The 17,797-nt window shown below is 36.9% G+C and overlaps 2 protein-coding genes across 4 annotated transcripts; both read left to right on the forward strand.

Annotated features, from left to right (window-relative positions):
* LOC18598030 lies at window positions 220-6,897 on the forward strand. 3 transcript variants are annotated; one of them, XM_007027366.2, is made up of 13 exons: window positions 221-615; window positions 724-843; window positions 1,239-1,393; window positions 1,485-1,838; window positions 2,180-2,384; window positions 2,662-2,725; window positions 2,818-2,868; window positions 2,987-3,040; window positions 3,248-3,367; window positions 3,894-4,018; window positions 4,867-4,918; window positions 5,739-5,882; window positions 6,302-6,897. In XM_007027366.2, the coding sequence occupies exons 1-12, from the start codon at window positions 461-463 to the stop codon at window positions 5,835-5,837; spliced, it is 1,554 nt and encodes a 517-aa protein (XP_007027428.2). In that variant the 5' UTR covers window positions 221-460; the 3' UTR covers window positions 5,838-5,882; window positions 6,302-6,897. The 3 variants fall into 3 exon arrangements, with proteins under 3 accessions (XP_007027429.2, XP_017977492.1, XP_007027428.2); XM_007027367.2 differs by lacking the exon at window positions 2,987-3,040 and having other exon boundaries at window positions 220-615; XM_018122003.1 differs by lacking the exons at window positions 3,894-4,018; window positions 6,302-6,897 and having other exon boundaries at window positions 220-615; window positions 5,739-5,809.
* On the forward strand, window positions 7,295-9,916 carry LOC18598031. Its single transcript, XM_007027369.2, has 6 exons — window positions 7,295-7,894; window positions 8,783-8,880; window positions 9,005-9,076; window positions 9,177-9,301; window positions 9,400-9,472; window positions 9,623-9,916. The coding sequence occupies exons 1-6, from the start codon at window positions 7,597-7,599 to the stop codon at window positions 9,725-9,727; spliced, it is 771 nt and encodes a 256-aa protein (XP_007027431.2). The 5' UTR covers window positions 7,295-7,596; the 3' UTR covers window positions 9,728-9,916.

Raw genomic sequence — 17,797 nt, forward strand, 5'->3', positions numbered from 1 at the left:
CAGGCACAAGGATTTAGTTTATGGATATCTTCTCACGAACGTGTATGGGCTGTTAGCAGTAAAGACCCAACATTCATTCCTTTTGGGGCTTCCAAATAACAGTGAGTTGAGTTGGGTGGGCCTTTATTCTCCATTTTCATTTATCTTTTTCTTTTGATTTTTATTTTTCTTGGTGTTCTTGTAAGAAACCCAAAAAATTATAAGATAATGTCTACTTGGACTTCGTTTGAATCATTAGAATATTGACAGTTGAAAATCTAATAGTAAACTGAAAATACATCCTCTAGACATCACTGCCGTGTTTTCTGCAAACTCTAAACTGAGTCTGAAATCATAATTACAGATCAGAAAACCTTGTACATTCCCAACTCTAGATTTGCCTTGTCAGGTTTTCTATTACTTCACAATAAAAAGATTATAGTACTAAAGTCTTCAATGCTGCAACAAGGTTTCACCGCTAATGGCAACCTTGTTTCACTTTCCAACTCTCCTATTCCTCTCTTCTCATAAATCCCTCATCTCATCAAAGCCGCAGCAATGGCTAAGCTGGAAAATTCATGAATACCCACCAAGAAGAAGCTTGAAAATATGTGCCTTTTCTATTAAAAGACCCAGGTTTGTACAAAGTTCTTGTTTTTATTGAAAGGTTCAAGATATCTTTTCTTCCTTTTTTTGGGTCATTTTATCTCATTGGTTTTGACTTGCTATTTGTTCTTAACTCAGGAGTGGTAGAAAGGTAAAGAGCAATGAGGAGCTTTGTAATGATATAAGGGAATTTGTAGCTGCGGTTGAACTTCCAGACGGTCAGGTTCCCTCCGTGAAAGAGCTTTCTCAGCATGGAAGGTAATTAAAACTTATACTTTTGGTTCCTTTCTGGTTATTTTTTTTGTTTCACTTGAACATGGGTTGTTTGAGTTGTTATGGAAATAGTTGGGTTGTATGAAAAGTTTATCCGTTTGGCCTTGATTGAGAACAAGTTCTGATTTGGGAGTTTTATGTGTTTCTAAACTACTAGTGATTGAAAGGTAGAAATTCATTTAGTCCTAGGTTACTGTTATTCATTTACTCAATTACTGTTATTCATTTACTCAATATGATTTATTGTGATGCCAAATTATGTACTAATGGCAAAAGAGAGAAAAGGGATGAGGGAGAGAGGAGAGGGGAGAGAAAATCTTCAGCCTTTACTTTTATCCTTATTGATGTGCTTTGGTTCTTCTTGCCTAATTGTTCTGTAGGAATGATTTGGCTAACATTGTTAGACGGAGAGGATACAAACTTATCAAAAAGCTTCTTACGAGCTCACCTGAGATAGACATTGATGGATTTAATGCGGAGAAAAGTGTAGTTGAAAAGTGTGATGCTACTGTTGACTCTGAAGATATTTTGGAAGGTCAACATAAATTTCGTTTACCCGTTCATGAACCCTCTCATTCTAATTAAACTTTGCCTGTTGTTGATAAAGTAATTTTATTATTTTAAAGGTCAGAATCAAAAGGGGGAGAATGCAATCGAAGATGTTTCCTTGCCAACTGAAGTTTTTAGCATGGGGAATAGTTTAATTGGAGTATATAGTGATTCTGATGACCATAGTTGCATGAAGGAAAATACTACGCACACTTCAGGAGATCAAAAGGAAATGGAAAATGCTATTGTTGAAGATGCTTCCCCATCAACCTTTCTCTCAAATGAGGAAAACTATTCTGGGAGTTTGAATGCTAATCCAGATCTTAATTCTGAAGACCGTAGTTCCATGCCTGAAAAATCTTTAGCCATGTCAATTTTGGAGGAAAAAGTTGCAAAATTTGTTCAGAACGGAGATTTGGATTCAATTGACTGTAAGCTTTAGTAGATAAACTGTATCGTTAGTTCATTCATTGGTCAATTTGTGCCCAATGTAATGAGGATGAATTTTTACTTTTGGTTTGAACATATAACACAAATTGCTCAACTCATGATATTTGAAGTGTCCTGCTCCTGTAGTTTACGTGTGCTGTTAGTACTTCCTCATTATGCTATTTTCAATAGAAAGAATGATAATGTCTGATGCCTGTTTTCTAAAGTCAAAACTACCAAGATGTTCCTTGATGCCTGTTTCTATATTCAAAAGATTGCCGCTTTATTTATTTGTTTGGGACTGAAACATGAAGTTAAGTATCTGCTGCTGTTTGATATGCAGATAATGTTGGTGGGATGTTAAATGAAAGTGCTGATAAAGAAAGCAACGAAGTTGTTGAAACTAATATTGAAGTAGCAACTCAATCTAGGACCAATAGTCAAGAATGCTCAGAACATGCCTATGGTGCTGCTATCACATTGAAAGGAAGTACAACTGTGGCCAAGCAGGTTGCTCCTCCCATGGCAGTGAATTACCTTCCTTGGAGGTCAGAGTATTGTGCATCTGTTTAAAGTACTGGAGCTAAACCTCTAATTACTTTTGCTTAAAGTATGCAATTATTTAGAATACTTTTCTGTACTATCTTATGACCAGTGGGTAGTGTAATGGCGCTTACTGTTAATAAACCGGGAGGCATGGATGATAAATTTTCATATTGCAGTTCATTCAACTTGAGTAAATTTACGTCATTACTTTTCTTTAATCCTTTTGTTTTGGTTCTATCAACAAAGGCTCAAGACTTCTGGTATTTAATTTATTTGCAGTCATGATAATATGGAAGCACATATGTTAAAGGGTGATGATTTGAGGGAGGATTTGAATTCTGAGGTTGTTACACATGCCCTGTTGTTCTAAGTTGGTTTAAATTCAGTGATTACTTTGACATATAATCTGTTAGTGTATGTTCTTCTATGTTGTAGACCACTGGAAGGGACAATCAAATTGAGATTAATCACCTCAAGTTTATGCTGGTATATATTTGAATGTCTTTTGTCTCTCACTACTCGCTACTCTTATGATTTTGTCTGTATATAAAGTTTTGTTACATAAACTGTGTGGTGTCTTTATTGTTTCTGTTTGTGTGCATAGCACCAGAAGGAATTAGAACTATCCTGTTTGAAGGAGCAGATTGAAAAGGAAAAGGTACATGAACTACTTCAAAAGGCATGCTTCCTAGTAAAGCATTTGCATGATTCTTGCACATACATGAGGGTGCTGTGTCCATATACCAATAAAGACATTAAACTATGTATCTAAAAGTTGGACAAGCACAGATTGAAATGTTATGCATTTCTTGAGGTGTTTCCATTAGTAAACCATTAGTATTTTGCTAATCATTGTTCTCCCCAGATTGCTTTGTCTGCCCTGCAAACCAAGGCTGAAATAGAGATCCACAAAGCTCAGAAACTTGTCTCCGAGAAGGATGCTGAATTGCATGCTGCTGAGGAAAGCCTCTCAGGACTAGAGGAGGTATTCATCTGTTACTTTGCTTGGCTGTTATCACATGCATTTGGTATATTTGAAAACAGCCTTAGTTGGCTTCTTTTATTTTAATTTTTTTATAACTATATCTTAAATGAGCATGGTGGTTTGAAGAGCTGGCAAAGCTGACCCAAACTTGAAAAACCTGCCAAACCTGACCCCAACCCAATCTGATTTGACTTGATTTTACTTTGAAAATCAACAACTTGAACCTGAGTAACCTTACTGTCAAACCTGAATGACCTGAATGTGAAATGACCTGAACCCCAAATGCTCCAAACCCAAAATAACCCAAACTCAAAATAACCCGACACTACCTGATCCGCCCAATTGCCACCTCTAGACTAGTTTTCTCTTATTGCAGTCAATAAGAGAAAAGATTATATGTTATCTTTTTGCAGTCAATCTCCCCCAGCATTTTCCTGTTCATTGTTTGTTATTGTAGTTTTTTACAAAATAAATAAATAAATAAATATCAGACCACATGAAGCTGAATTTTAGACTGCTATAATAGGTCCAAATCGAATACTCTGGAGATGGTGAAATTGTGGAGGTAGCTGGTAGCTTCAATGGTTGGCATCATCGGATTAAAATGGATCCTAAGCCATCTTCTACCATTAAAAACCCCATTGAATCAAGGTGTTCAATGTTCTCTTTTGTTGAATAGTTTTCAGCTTGAGTATTAGTCTTTAGATTTAATTATATCTTCTGGTTTATAACATTTTGTTATTATTAGCTTAAGTTACTCAAGTTGTTATATTTCACCGGTAAAGTGGTTTTCAGTAATATCCTACTGTTCCCTTTTTTAATTGAAACATTATAGTAGCACTATAAAATTAACTCCTTTACACTAGAATTTCTTTAAAGGATCTGGCATTTATGCGATATTGAAGAAACCATATAGAGGTAGCGTGTCATAGCTTGACATGGACCTTAGTTCAAGGGTATGTTTTGTGTATTCCTTCATCTATGTCAAGCTTAGAGTAACCATCTTACTTCTCAATCATTGTGCTAAGTTTGAAAATTATATCAGAAAATCACCTGGTAGACAAAGTGTGTGCATGAGCTTCCCAAAGTTGAGTTGGTGCTCATTGTTGTACCTGCCTAGATGCTTTGACAAAATTTTGAACAAACAACTCAGACACCCACTTAGTTGCAAAACAACAAACAATAGATGGCCTTGAATTAGTTTAGTTGTCTTTCTGAAAGATAATGCTTGGTCTCCTTCTAGTTGCACTCGTATAATACTCATTCCTCAAGATTTTTTGTGGCATGTTAAAATAAATTGACACCTCACTTGTATTTCATCTGAATTGCATGATATTTTCTTCTATTATAACTAGCAAACAAGGTTTCTTTTGGATGTGTAGCAGCATATCTCATTCTCTTTGTGGGTTCTTCATGCTATCTTTTTTCTCTAAATATTTTTGTCTCTGCTAATAATTGTTACAAGAAAAACTATCTTACTATGTTTACATGCTTTCCAGGATGTCCAAACTCTGGTCGACAGTGCTATGGCTTTATCCTGGGATATATGAGGTATGAACTGCTACCAAATAACATACCAACTTTATCTTGATATCTGAAGAGAATTAATTAGTATAGTTGTGGCTGTATTTATGTGGTTTCTTCTAGACATTTATTGCCCCTATATGGAAGCCATTTTCTTTTTCAATTTCCTTCACTCCAGAAGAGGCAATATTTTTAGAGCTGCCTGTTGCTACAGAAATTAGGTTTTTATCACTTTTGAGCCCAAACCAAATTAATTGGCTTTCAGAAACCAAACCAAACTGAACAACATGTTGTTCAAAACTAAGTATGAAACAAAATTGAATCCCATTTGGTTTTTTGGGTATTAAATAGAATTCTTAGATCCACATACTACACTGCCAATTATTGATGTAGGGCATGAGCCTCCACCAAAATTAAGACCAGTTAGTCAATAGGGCCCTCTGGTTTAGGATTAAAAGTGCAACTTATTATCAGAGGCTTCTCCAATGCTTGCTTAAAAAATCTATTAAAAAGCTGAAAAGTTCACAGCTCTTTCGCTAAGAGCACTATTCTGGAAAACCATGGAGAATGAGAGAAACAACTTATCATTTGCCACTGCAATTTGGAAGGCTTAAAGGGGGAGAGAAGCTTTTACATTATATCTACAGCTAAATTCTTACTTTTTTATTCCAATTGAGAAACAGAAGATCCCTCTGAAAGCTGAGTGAAGTTAAAGGGTAACTGCCTTAAATTTTGAATGTACATCATTTTTGGCTCTGGTGTTGTCATGGAAGATCATAATAGTGCCTATGCATGATGAAAGGAATGAACCTTTGTGACTTTATTCTATTATCGTGTTTGATTGCAGATAAAATTTATTGTTGATGGTAAATGGGAGATTGATCCACAGAGAGAGTCAACTGACAAGGGTGGAATATGTAACAACATTCTCCGAGTTGACAGATAAATTTCGGCTGGGTGGGAGATTCTGCATATACTGCAAAACAATAAGGTAAATGGCCTTCTTATTTTTAGCTTCTTAGCACCAATCAATGCAAAATCTAAATTGTGATGGTAACATATTATATTGATAATGACCTTAAATGATGAACCAGTATTGCTGGCTACTTGATATGTAAACTGATGTGGACCTGAACTCTGATAATGGAAGCATGATTCTTTTGTGCCTAATATTTTGATGAAATTATTATGCCTGCTGTTATTGAGAAAATCTTTTAATTATTTCATTCTCTCATTGCTATAAAGACTTTTGTTGAAACGCATGTCTTGGCTTACACTCAATTGGACTAAAGGTAAAATGCAACATTTAAAAGTTAAATCTGATGTTAAAGTTTCTTTCTAGTGGACATCATCATATCAAAAAACAAAATGCTAGCAAGCTTGATTGTTGATTTATACCTATGGTTGCAGATTGTCAGATTCCATACTGGATTGGTTTGGCACCCAGCAATATTAGTTGACAGTTGGAACAGAGAAGCACATCGCCTGCATTGAGAAAGGTGGCCGGTGTCATGCATGACCTTGAGATTTAGGGTTGTGGTTGGCTGTCTACAACACAAAAAAAAAAAGGACTTTTAACATTTTCCTTCTGATATCCCCTTGCGTTACATGCCAAATCACATAAACATTTGATATTTCATGTTCATAAGGGTAAGGTAATAGTTAGCAAAGGATGTGTAGCTTCATCAAGAAATCCATGACTTACCATAGAAGACATCGAAGCAATAGGTTTTCTCAACGTCTGGTTCTACCTGTGTACAGATGATTTGTAGCTACCGATGTATATCTCCAGTTCTTGTAAACATTGAGAACTCTGAATTCTGTAGGAGGGTTCATACGAACCTTAGGTAGAATCTTGCCATAAAAATTGTCCATGTTACCATGTGACTTAGAGCTGTAAAGATTCAGTGAGTTAGGAATTTAAAATTTGCGGACTTATGACAGTTGCAGTTTGGGAGCTCTAGCAAATATTAAATCCAAATGAGTTTAGCCATCATCTTGATTAACTTGTTGAAAGATGTGGATGGGTTGATCAGTTGCCAGTGCAAATATTCTTCTGCATGTGCGTACCATACTGAATTACTGAAGTCCAAAGTCTGTTTTCTTGTTGTGCTAGTTGCGATAATTAAGATTAATAAGATGAGATTGCATTGCTCAGCTCTTCTCCTTTACTTGCTAACCAGCTTAACAAAGTTCCCACCCAAGAAAATAAGAAGCAAATCCCAAAGTTTACTATAAAAGGGAAATCATAATTTTCCTGTATTCCAGAATATTTTTGAGATGAGTTAAGTCATTACTCTGGAAAACAAGATGTTTACACGTCCGCAACAGTTCCTGATATTATAGGATTGGGCTAAATTTACGAAACGGCAACAACAGAATGGCGGGTTTTGCACTTTTGTGCTCTTTCGGCTTTTCCAATAGGATGGTAGGACACTGGAAGGTTGAAACATCTAGATTCTGAAGGACTAAAAAGGTTTGATATTTGATGGGAATTGCGGAAGGGAGGCGTGTTGAGACCACGTGGAAAGGTTCCACATTTATTGGCGTGTCTGTTTCTTCACCTTTCCTACTTCACCTCCTGTCATCCTCTCAATCTGCTCTTTTTCTCCAACTCTGGTCTGGCCTCCGCCAAACCCAGCATTTGAAACTTGACTAAACACAGACATTCTCTCATTTCTTTGCTGTTTTATTCCGTTTCGCAAATGGCTGTAGTAAATGCTTCCACTGACTTTAGTTTGAGGGCTTCCCCTATCCTCCCTGCCGCCTCATGTCCTTATTCCCGACCTACTTCTTTTGGTACCCCAACTAGGCTTTTGCATGCGATGCAAGCAAGAGGAAAGAGAAAAGGTCTGCTTAGTCGATCTTTTGCTGTAAAGAATGAGCTTAGTGAACCTGACGATGGAGCAGATGCGAAAGTGGAAGAATTGGGGGAGCCTACAGAAACATTACTGTACTCCTTCAGTCCTTTGCCTTTGCTAGTTGTGGCTGCTCTTCCCGGAGGTAATAACCAATAAATGTTTCATTTGCATTTCAGTATCAAATCCCTCTGTTGGTCTATTCTGTTGATGTTTGATAATTTATATTGGATTTCAGTGATGGAAAACACTTGACATTTTCTTATAACATCTTTTCATAACTGCTATGGATAAATGCGCTTCACTTTAACTTACTGATTAGTTCATGGCAACTGATCATATCCTCTTCCCAGAACGTGACCTCCTGTTTACTTTTCTTGAACAATTAACCAAACCAATGATCTCTAAAAATGCTTCTCTAAAGGAGCATATTCAGCATGTGAACATCCTAATATGCAGTATTGCAAGTTTTGAGGTAATAAATATTGTTTGAATACTCTGCTAAGAACCTGTCAATTCCAAATCAAAGAAATTCACTAATGAGGAATTTCCATTGGATGTTAACCTTTTAGGCGTCAAAAACATCAGCATGTGAAGAACATATCTTAGTCCACAATTCTTGTGAATTCTTAGAACTAAAAGTAAAACTCCTGCTTTTATCGAAAATTCTGCAGGCAATATTTCTTAAGATTTTGCTGATATTTTTGTTATGACTCTTACATATTCAAAAGTTTGAGACTTATAAACGCTTAAATCAAACTGTTGCATTATGGTTTTTATCAAAGTTGATAGAAATTGAAGGCATTGTTGTTGAAAATGCCCTGAGATTTGATTGATATGTTGGTTAAACTGATGGAGCTAGAGGTAGAATTTGGATTGTTTGGAAAACTAGAAATATTAGCACTTCACAGATTTGTTTTTCAAGACAAGTTAGTGGTTTGCTGTGAGAGATCTAAAACATGGTAGGTTTTTACTCTAATTATCTTTTTTCTCTCCCAAGTACTTATTCCAAGCTCGAAAATCTGTGCAACAGCTGGGACTGTGAGGTCTCTCTTTGGTCCTTTTGTTGAGCTAGTGAAATCATGGAATCTTCCTGATTGGCTTGTGCACTGGGGACACCCCGGCAACATGGTATCAGATTCTCTCCTTCACTCTTTGTTATCTGTTGCAACTACTTGCCTTGCAATATTCTTTGCAATCTTCCTTCACATCTCTGAACTGATACAAATGGTTTTTTTGTTACTGGTATTCTTAGGCAGTAGTGCTATTTGCCATGGGAGGGTATGGAACATATCTAGGTTTCCGCATTCGCTATTCTGACAACGTTGTAAGAAATTCATCAGAAAAACAAAAAGGTCAATTGTGATTGAACAAGGATGCCTTCTTCAATCTGCTTTCTTACCTTGATATCGTTTTTATCATTTCAGGACGAAAAGGCCAAGGCCAAAGACTTGCACCCAAAGCTTCTAGGTGGGATGTTTTTCTTCTTTGCTCTTGGAGCAACCGGTGGAATAACATCTCTGCTAACTTCAGACAAACCTATTTTTGAAAGGTATTCCATCTTCTCTATCCTGAAATACCTGATCTCCAAACCCCAATCACATATATGAATACGTTGAATGAATAAACATTTTGCATCTTTCTTTGCAGTCCGCATGCTATTACAGGTTTCATTGGTCTTACTCTCCTGACAATACAAACCCTTTTGCCAACACTATTTGAGGTAATTGATGAAGCATTTGCTCCTAACATTTGAGTATCTTCTCACTCATTCTTACGTTCTTTTCTCTGCTACTGTTATTTCTTTCTTCTCCTGTGGGACAAACTCTTGCTTTCCCTGATGGTCTGTTTCTCCCTCTTAAATCATTTGTAGGGTAATCCCGGATTGAGGAATGTGCATGGAATTTTAGGCAGTGGGATCATGACACTGTTTCTTATCCATGCTGCCCTTGGACTTCAACTTGGCCTTAGTTACTGATAACAGCTCTGACTTTTGTCTTCTGCTTATATATACACATTTTTTCCTCAATTTCTGGTATTTGGGTATTATAATCCCATCGATATCAGCATTTCTTATTTCTTAGGAAGTTGCATTGGAAAGGGACAGGTAGGTACAATTTTGTAGCAAAATTTGCATGGCACAAAATCATAAGCAAAGTTATATATATATATTTTAAAAATTAAGGTTGTTTCATTAACAGGGCAAGAATAACCCTTTACAAACAGGCAGAGTATCCAATCAAAGCCATTCTTGGTACTCTGCTCAAATCAGGCTTACAAAAAATGCCAATAGATAATCTTATCTTCTGTACAAAAAACCCATCATAAACTCAATCATTCAAGCAATGCCCTCAGAACCACCCAACTATACAAAAACAAGAGCAGAGCAAGTAAGAAAAGGAAACAAGTCCATTAAGCACATTTCCACTTCTTTCAAATCCTTACACACTTTCGAAGAGGCACCATCCATTATCACTCCATCAAAACAGCAAGCAAAGCATCCCAGGTGAAAACACATTCCTCATGTGCAAAAACAGGATGTAACGATGTATGCCAGGGACTGAGCCTGTCATACTCATCTAGTATCACATCTTAGCGTCAATCTGGCAAGGCCATGAAGAGACCAGGACCACCTACACCCCAACAGCTGTTGTCTAAGGATACATTCGAATCAAATCGTTTGTCCTCTCAACACCCAATTTAGCGAGACTATCCGCCATATCATTACCTGATCTTGGTATATGAAGAATCTACCAACCCACCAAATCATTTTTGAGTGCTATGATCTTCAATATAAGTTGTCGCAGCGTCCATGAAGAAGCTTCAGGGTTGGTTATCCAAGCAACGGCATTCTTGGAGTCAGACTCAATGATAATACCAGTGTCGCTTGCCCATGAAGAAGCTGCAAATATGACCACAACCTCCCTTATCGCCAGAACTTCCGCAAGATTTGCATCACCTCATCCCGCTTTCTTGGAAAACACAAGCTTAATCTCCCCCATGTCATTATGCAAAACCCCACTGTTCCCTAGAAGTCCATGACACCCTCTGGTAGCCCCATCTGTGTTGAACTTGAGCCATCCCTGAGGTGGTCTTTCCCACGAAGTATTTCCTCATAATTGACTCACATGCCAAAAAGGAGGCATTCACAACATCCGTGATAGACCCATTTTCACTTGGCCACTTGGATTTGACCTACCACACAACTCTCAATTTAATTATATCCATAACTTTCGCAATATCCCAAAGTTTTCCCTTGAAGGTCATTTCATTTTTGTAGAGCCAACTGGACCAAGTTATAGCGAAAAAAGACATTCTCCATACTTTTCTTCTTGTCGTTTCCACACAGTACGAGTTCCATGCCACACAAAAAGAGGTCGCATCCCTTGGCATACAACCAATAATTCCCCACTCCTCATACCACCTGCTCCACACCCTCCAAGATTCAATACAAGTCAAGAACAGGTCAGTGACCGACTCCATTCCTTAATTGCAAAGCACATAAGTAGCGACCTCTCTAATCATAAGATTTCTGTTCACAAGTTCTTCATTAACCGCAGCCCTTCCTTTGATAACTTGCTAAATAAAAATCTCAACCTTTGAAGGAGGCAAACCATCCCACACATTCTTCCATAATTCCACCTCCGTCCCATTATTGCCTAACCCTGCTCTACAAAAGGAACTTGGGGAGTAGTGACCAGTTGGGGTGTGTTTTCAAATCAGCTTGTCTTTAATGTCTTGAACAAGAGATATATCTCTCAAGCATGCTTTAAATTGCTCCCATGTCTCAATCTCCCAATCTAGGACTTTTCCTTCTAGCTCCATTTTCCGTAGCCATTCCCGATTCACCCAAGATCCAAACTCGCTAACTTTACCAATTTTGTTAATGACTTAAGCAAAAATGCGAGGGAAGGTCGTTTTGAGGATAATGTCATCAATCCATTCATCCTACTAAAAGAATATATTAGCACCATTCCGGACCAAATAACCAACACTTGTAAACAAAAAAGAGGAAAACCTCTCCAAAAGGTTAAAGAATAAATAATATTTCGCCATATGATAGATGGACATCTACCGCTGGGTCATATGATAAAAGACTCATACCATCCTTTTCATTTTTTATAATTATTATTGATTGCCATAAACTGTCTCTCTCCTCATTATACCTCTAAATCCATTTATTCAACATAGTCTTATTTTTCAACCTAAGATCAACAAAATTAAGTCCCCCACAATCTCTAGGGTTGCAAACCAAATCCCAATCCACCCAATGTAACCGTTTCCTCTCCATTGAACTAGCCTATAGGAATCTCCTTTTGATTTTATCCAATTCCTCTTTAACCCCTTTAAACATCTCAAAAAGCGACATGAAGTAGATCAGAAGGTTGGCGAGGACGGATCTAATGAGAGTATCCCTCCCCCTCAATTGAAAGGAGGTTGGAACTTCATCTTGCAAGTTTGGTTTCAAACCTTTCAATCACCGACTGCCAAATACTTAAAGAATGATGTCTCGCCCCCAATAGAAGTCCTAAATACATCGAAGGTAAAGAACCAACCAAACATGGAATCTTAGCAACCTGATTCTCCAAAACATCCCCAACTTTAATTCCATATAAGCTACTTTTTCAAAAATTGATTTTAAGACCAGATATCACTTGAAAACATCGCAATACCCTTTTAAGATTTAGAACACTTTCAAGTTTCAGTTTGCTAAAGATCATTGTGTTGTCCACATACTAAAGGTGAGAGATAAAAAGTCCATTGTTTTCCACTACCACTCTTTTGCACATACCGATCACAACCGCCTTATGCACAAGTGCACTAAAAGCTTCTGCAACAATGTTAAAAAGAAACGGAGATAACGGGTATCCTTCTCTTAATTTGCATCTCAATTTAACTTGCCTAGTGGGAAACCCATTTACCAGAACCGAACCGACAACCAAAGTGATACATGAAATGATCCACCTCTTTCACCTTTCACGAAACCCCATTTTTGACATCACAAATTTGAGAAAATTCCAATCCACACTATCATATGCCTTTTCAAAGCCCACCTTAAAGAAAACACCACCATCCCTACTCTTTTGGAGGCTATCAACGAGTTTGTTAGCGATAAGTGCACAATTAACAATTTGCCTACCTTTTATGAAAGTAAATTGGTTAAGGCCCACAACCTCACCAATCACCACCCTAAATCTATTAGCGAAGACATTTGTCACTACCTTATACATGCTCCTGACTAGACTTATAGATTTATATTCATTAAGAACCATAGGATTATAACATTTAGGAATTAAGTTGATAATCGAAGAGTTAATCCTCTCATCAAACGTGCTAATATCATAGAACTTTTTCATGAAAGCCATAACCTCTTCTTTGATTGACACCAACTGAGCTTTGAAAAAGTTAAAGTTGAAACCATCTAGCCTTAAAGCCTTATTCCTATCACAATTAAAGATAACATCATTTACCTCATCCTCTGAAAATTGACACTCCAAAAACGAAATGGACTACTCTGAGAGTATACTGATATCCTTATCCTAATCTCTTAATTTGGCCACCGATCTATACCCATAAAGATTCTCAAAATGTTGTACAACCTCCTCCTTGATGCTCGAAAGATCAACTACCACTGTGTTATTTACGATTATTTGATCAATTAAGGTTTTCCTCTTTCTTGTAAAAGTAACGACATGAAAGAACTTAGTATTCCTTACCCCCTTAAGGAACCACTTCACCCTCGATTTATGGTGCCATAACCTTTCCTCTGCTCTATATAAGGATCAAAGTTCAACTCTCATATTTAAGATTTCCTCTCTAAGCAATCCATCTCCACTACCATTCTACCATTCCTGTAGTTTTCTTTGGATGTCTTCCTTTGGCATTTTAATTTAGTTTTGACTATTCCTCCACTTGTTAGATTGCCAACTTTTAATCATGAGTTTGATGAGTCTAAGCCTTTGCTAGAGATCTCCCTTGGCTCTATTCTTCCGGCAACTTTCTTGCCAAGCTTCCAAGAAAACCTCTTTGAAACCATCTTCATCAATCTAATGACTGAAGAACCGAAATGGTTTTGGTCCCCATTCTGTGTCATTCTCCCCCAACAAGATCAGGTTGTGGTCGAAAAAGGAAGATGACAAGCATATATGTCCCAAATTCGATAACCTCCTACCTCACCCTTTGTCATATTAATAGTGTCTTCTGAACTGTCATTTGACTTTGTCTGATTCATTTGCCTTCGCGTCAATTTTTTACCCTTCCTATACAACCTTCATCTTTCCATCGATTTTTCAATATATTTTCTTCCCACACTTTTATTCTTGCCAGCAGTTCCTTTCTTTGCCTTTTTGTTTTCTTTCTTTTTTTCATTTTTGGCCATCCAAGCTGTTAGTGAAGCAAAGTTATAGTAACACTTGTATTTTGCATGTTTACTTTAACGTACTTTTCCAAAATCTCCACTTCTCTAACTTGTTGTCACCTAAAATATAAAATCTAAGGTAAAATATCTAGACATCCCCAAATTTTTGATAAAAATTATACGGAGGTCCATTAGTTTGAAAAATATATACTTTGCCCTAAAAGCCTTAACATTGTAAACAGAAAAAATGAATAGACTAGAATACCTTTTCTTTTTTCTCTCAACTTTTACCTTTTTTCAAACAATTTGATTGGCCGACGATGTTTCCTTACGCTGATCAGCCGACGACGTTCCCTTATGCTAATTGGCCACCCCATGGCTAGATCTGGCACTCTTTGATGTAGAGAAGCGCTAGATCTGGCGCATTTTGGAACGCTAGATCTGGCATGATTTGGAGTGCCAAATCTAACACTATCTAGAGCTCTGGATTATGTCCCCTCGTATGGGAGCTTTGGCATTCTCCCGAGGGAGCACAATGCGCCAGATCTGATTGAATCTAGTGGGAGAACACCAAATCTGACCGAATTTAGCTAAACAAGAAAGGTAGGTGTCGTAACGTGCGGGTCTAAGAACCCGACCGCCAGACGCGAATGTGAAAACTCACTAAAAAAATTAAACTAGGAGTTACCACCAATCCTTTTTTTTTACTAAGTGCGATTAGCCACCTATTGACTCGATTCTAATCGATGAAATCTTAAATTAATTTTAAGCCCACCGAAAAGAACCTTAAACTGGTCTACGATTTTCTAAATCTAAGCTCGGGAGTACGGTTATGTCCGGAGAAAGATTAGCACCCTCGGAACGCCCGTTCCATGAACGGTACCATTTTTAGATTATCCTATTAGGCTTTTATTATATTTCCTTAGTTATGATTTTTTTTTATCCCCTATTTATCTTAAAATGGAATGCAAATGTGAAGTAAGATGAAATGCATGACGTGGGGATAAAAATATGTCGGACGAATAACTTTTGATCGAGGATATTTTCCCGAATTCGCCCATCATACTAGTGGGACTCGGGGTATTCTCTCACCTAGAGAATTATCCGAGAAACTCGCCTTCGTAAATTCGACGAATAATTTCCATCATCGGAGTCATCGTACGTTTTCTTTTAAAATAATATTTTCGTGCATAATGAACCTAATTCGGGCAAAAGCCTTTTATTAAAGATGTTTCTCGAGCCCTCCCATCATACTGATGGGACTCGATGACATCTTTTCACCTAGGAAACTTTTCAAGAAGTACTCGCTTTCGCAAGATCCTCGGAAGATCCCATCATCGATACTTAGACTCAAAAATAAAAATATTTATATGCAATGATATGATGCAATATATATATATATATATATATATATGCTATGCTAATACAATTATCTATTTTTTGGTCATTTATTAATATTTAATTATATTTTTTATTTTTATTTTTATTTTCTATTTTATTTCTAATTATTATTATTTTTTTATACTTTACATTTTTTATTTTAAGTTACTCTTATATTTTCCTTTTATGATTAAATAAATTGTTTATGATTCCATGTTACTTTAGTGACAAAAATTTTATATTTATTTTATTTTATTTTATATTTTTATATTTTGTATATATATATATATATTTTATATTTCTATATTTTTATTATTATTATATTTTTTCGTAAACAATCTTTTATCCAAACCTAAAGCCTAAAATCTTATTTTATATATCTATATTTAACTCTTTTTTCTTTCTTATCTTTGTCTTCACATTTTTGATAATATAGTTTATGCCACTTAATATTCAATACTTAATTTTAAATTAGTTATTTTTTAATTATTTATTTATTATTATTTTTTGAAGATTTTGTGTTGTGATTTTTTTATTTTTTATAAAAAATTTCGGGATCTCAAAATCGAGGCCCTCCCATCGTACTAGTGGAGTCTTAATTCGAATTCCGAACCTAGGGAATATGGGTCTGGGATTGCAACTTCTCGCGTCCCGACCGATCATCCCATCCTCGATACAATTTTGTATTATTTCCATGATTAATATTGTGGTACCTTAAAGCTCACTTAATATACTATTAAAACTATTAATATTGTTCTAAAATAAAGGATTTGTTGTGGTAACTAAAAAAAATAATTAAACCCTTTTTACGACCTTTTACTATTAACATTATTATTTCACATTTTTCTGTCAATTTAAATCCTCTAAAGTCCTCTAAAATATTATTAAAAGGATTTTAAATATTATACTCCAACCATTTAATTTTATTAAATACAAAGCTTAATCAAATAAAAAAAAATGGGCTTGCCCCAAAACAACCAGTCCATCACAGATCCATACAAAAAATAAGGCCTTTTACCTGATCAGGCTTGGCTAGCCCAAACTACCGTTGGATCTGACCCGTGGCGCGCTCCAAAGCCCACCATTTGGTTCCCTGCCTAGTAGCCTCCAAATGCCCAAAACGGCACCGTTTCAACGTCTGCTTCTCCTTTCCAAAACGATGCCGTTTAAGCTCATATCTGACTATAAAAACCTTCTTTTTTATCCTCTCTCCATTTTCTCCCTTTTGTCTCTCTCTCTAGGATCAAACGCTCTGACCTCTCTTTAGAAAAAAAAACCTTTATCTCCCTCATCACCTGTCGGCGGCTAGTGGGGCTTTCTGCCGTCGTCGGCAACTCAACCCAACTGATCGGATTTCTCTCTTTCTTCACTCCGGCTTCGACCTGATCTCCTTTTCTCTCTCTCTCGCTTCAGCGTCGACGTCCTTCTCTTTCTCTCTCACCTGCCGTGTAGACACTAAAAATTATAACAAAAATCATAAACAAAAAATGAATTAAAAAAATAAAAATAATAAAAATTAAAAAATAAAGAAAAAATGAAAAAAAGGTGGAGAGAGGTACGACTGGCAGGGTGCGGACGCACCCTGCCAGGCACCTCCCTCACCCTGCTAGACGAGAAAAATTCGCATCTGGCAGGGTAGTGAAACTTGCCCCCCCAGTGCCCAAGAACCGGGTATAAAGGGGAGAGGGCACTGTAGTAATCGGGGAGAGAACTTGCAAGCCAAAGAGAAAAATCAAGATAAAAAATCCCGAGGAGCAAAAAAAAATGAAATTCCTAGCTCTCTAACAGCTTTCAACAATCCACAAGAAAATAAAAAAAAAAAAAATCAAACAATACCCAAAAAAAAAACCCAAAAAATGTGTGTGCAGTGAGAGTTGGGGCTCTTGCAACCGGTTGGAAGAGAGGTTTTTGAGGGTTTTTGGGTTTTCGTTTGGGAGAGATCTGAAGCTGATTTGGGTGGCTACCGGTAAAGAGAGAGCCAACTGACAATAGTTGAGGGATTTGGGGAGAAGCTGCCGGTAGGTGAGAGAGAAAGAGAAGCAACCGGTAGGTGAGAGAGAAAGAGAAGGACGTCGATGCTGAAGCAAGAAAGAGAGAGAAGGAGATTAGGGCGGCATCGGAGTGAAGAAGGAGAGAAATTCGGTCAGTTGGGTCGAGTCGTTGACGACGGTAGAAAGCCCTACTAGCCGTCGGCAGGTGATGAGGGACATAAAGGTTTTTTTTTTAGAGAGAGGTCAGAGCGTTTGAACCTAGAGAGAGAGACAAAAGGGAGAAAATGGAGAGAGGATAAAAAATAAGGTTTTTATAGTC

Source organism: Theobroma cacao, chromosome 5, assembly GCF_000208745.1.
Source record: "Theobroma cacao cultivar B97-61/B2 chromosome 5, Criollo_cocoa_genome_V2, whole genome shotgun sequence".
NCBI lineage: Eukaryota > Viridiplantae > Streptophyta > Magnoliopsida > Malvales > Malvaceae > Theobroma > Theobroma cacao.

Coding starts and splice junctions, on each gene's coding strand:
- LOC18598030 (XM_007027366.2), top strand. CDS start 461: ATGGCAACCTTGTTTCACTTTCCAACTCTCCTATTCCTCTCTTCTCAT. Junction 2,726..2,817: donor GGGAGGATTTGAATTCTGAG/GTTGTTACACAT, acceptor TCTATGTTGTAG/ACCACTGGAAGGGACAATCA. Junction 3,041..3,247: donor AGCAGATTGAAAAGGAAAAG/GTACATGAACTA, acceptor TGTTCTCCCCAG/ATTGCTTTGTCTGCCCTGCA.
- LOC18598031 (XM_007027369.2), top strand. CDS start 7,597: ATGGCTGTAGTAAATGCTTCCACTGACTTTAGTTTGAGGGCTTCCCCT. Junction 7,895..8,782: donor TGTGGCTGCTCTTCCCGGAG/GTAATAACCAAT, acceptor TCTGTGCAACAG/CTGGGACTGTGAGGTCTCTC. Junction 9,473..9,622: donor TTTTGCCAACACTATTTGAG/GTAATTGATGAA, acceptor AATCATTTGTAG/GGTAATCCCGGATTGAGGAA.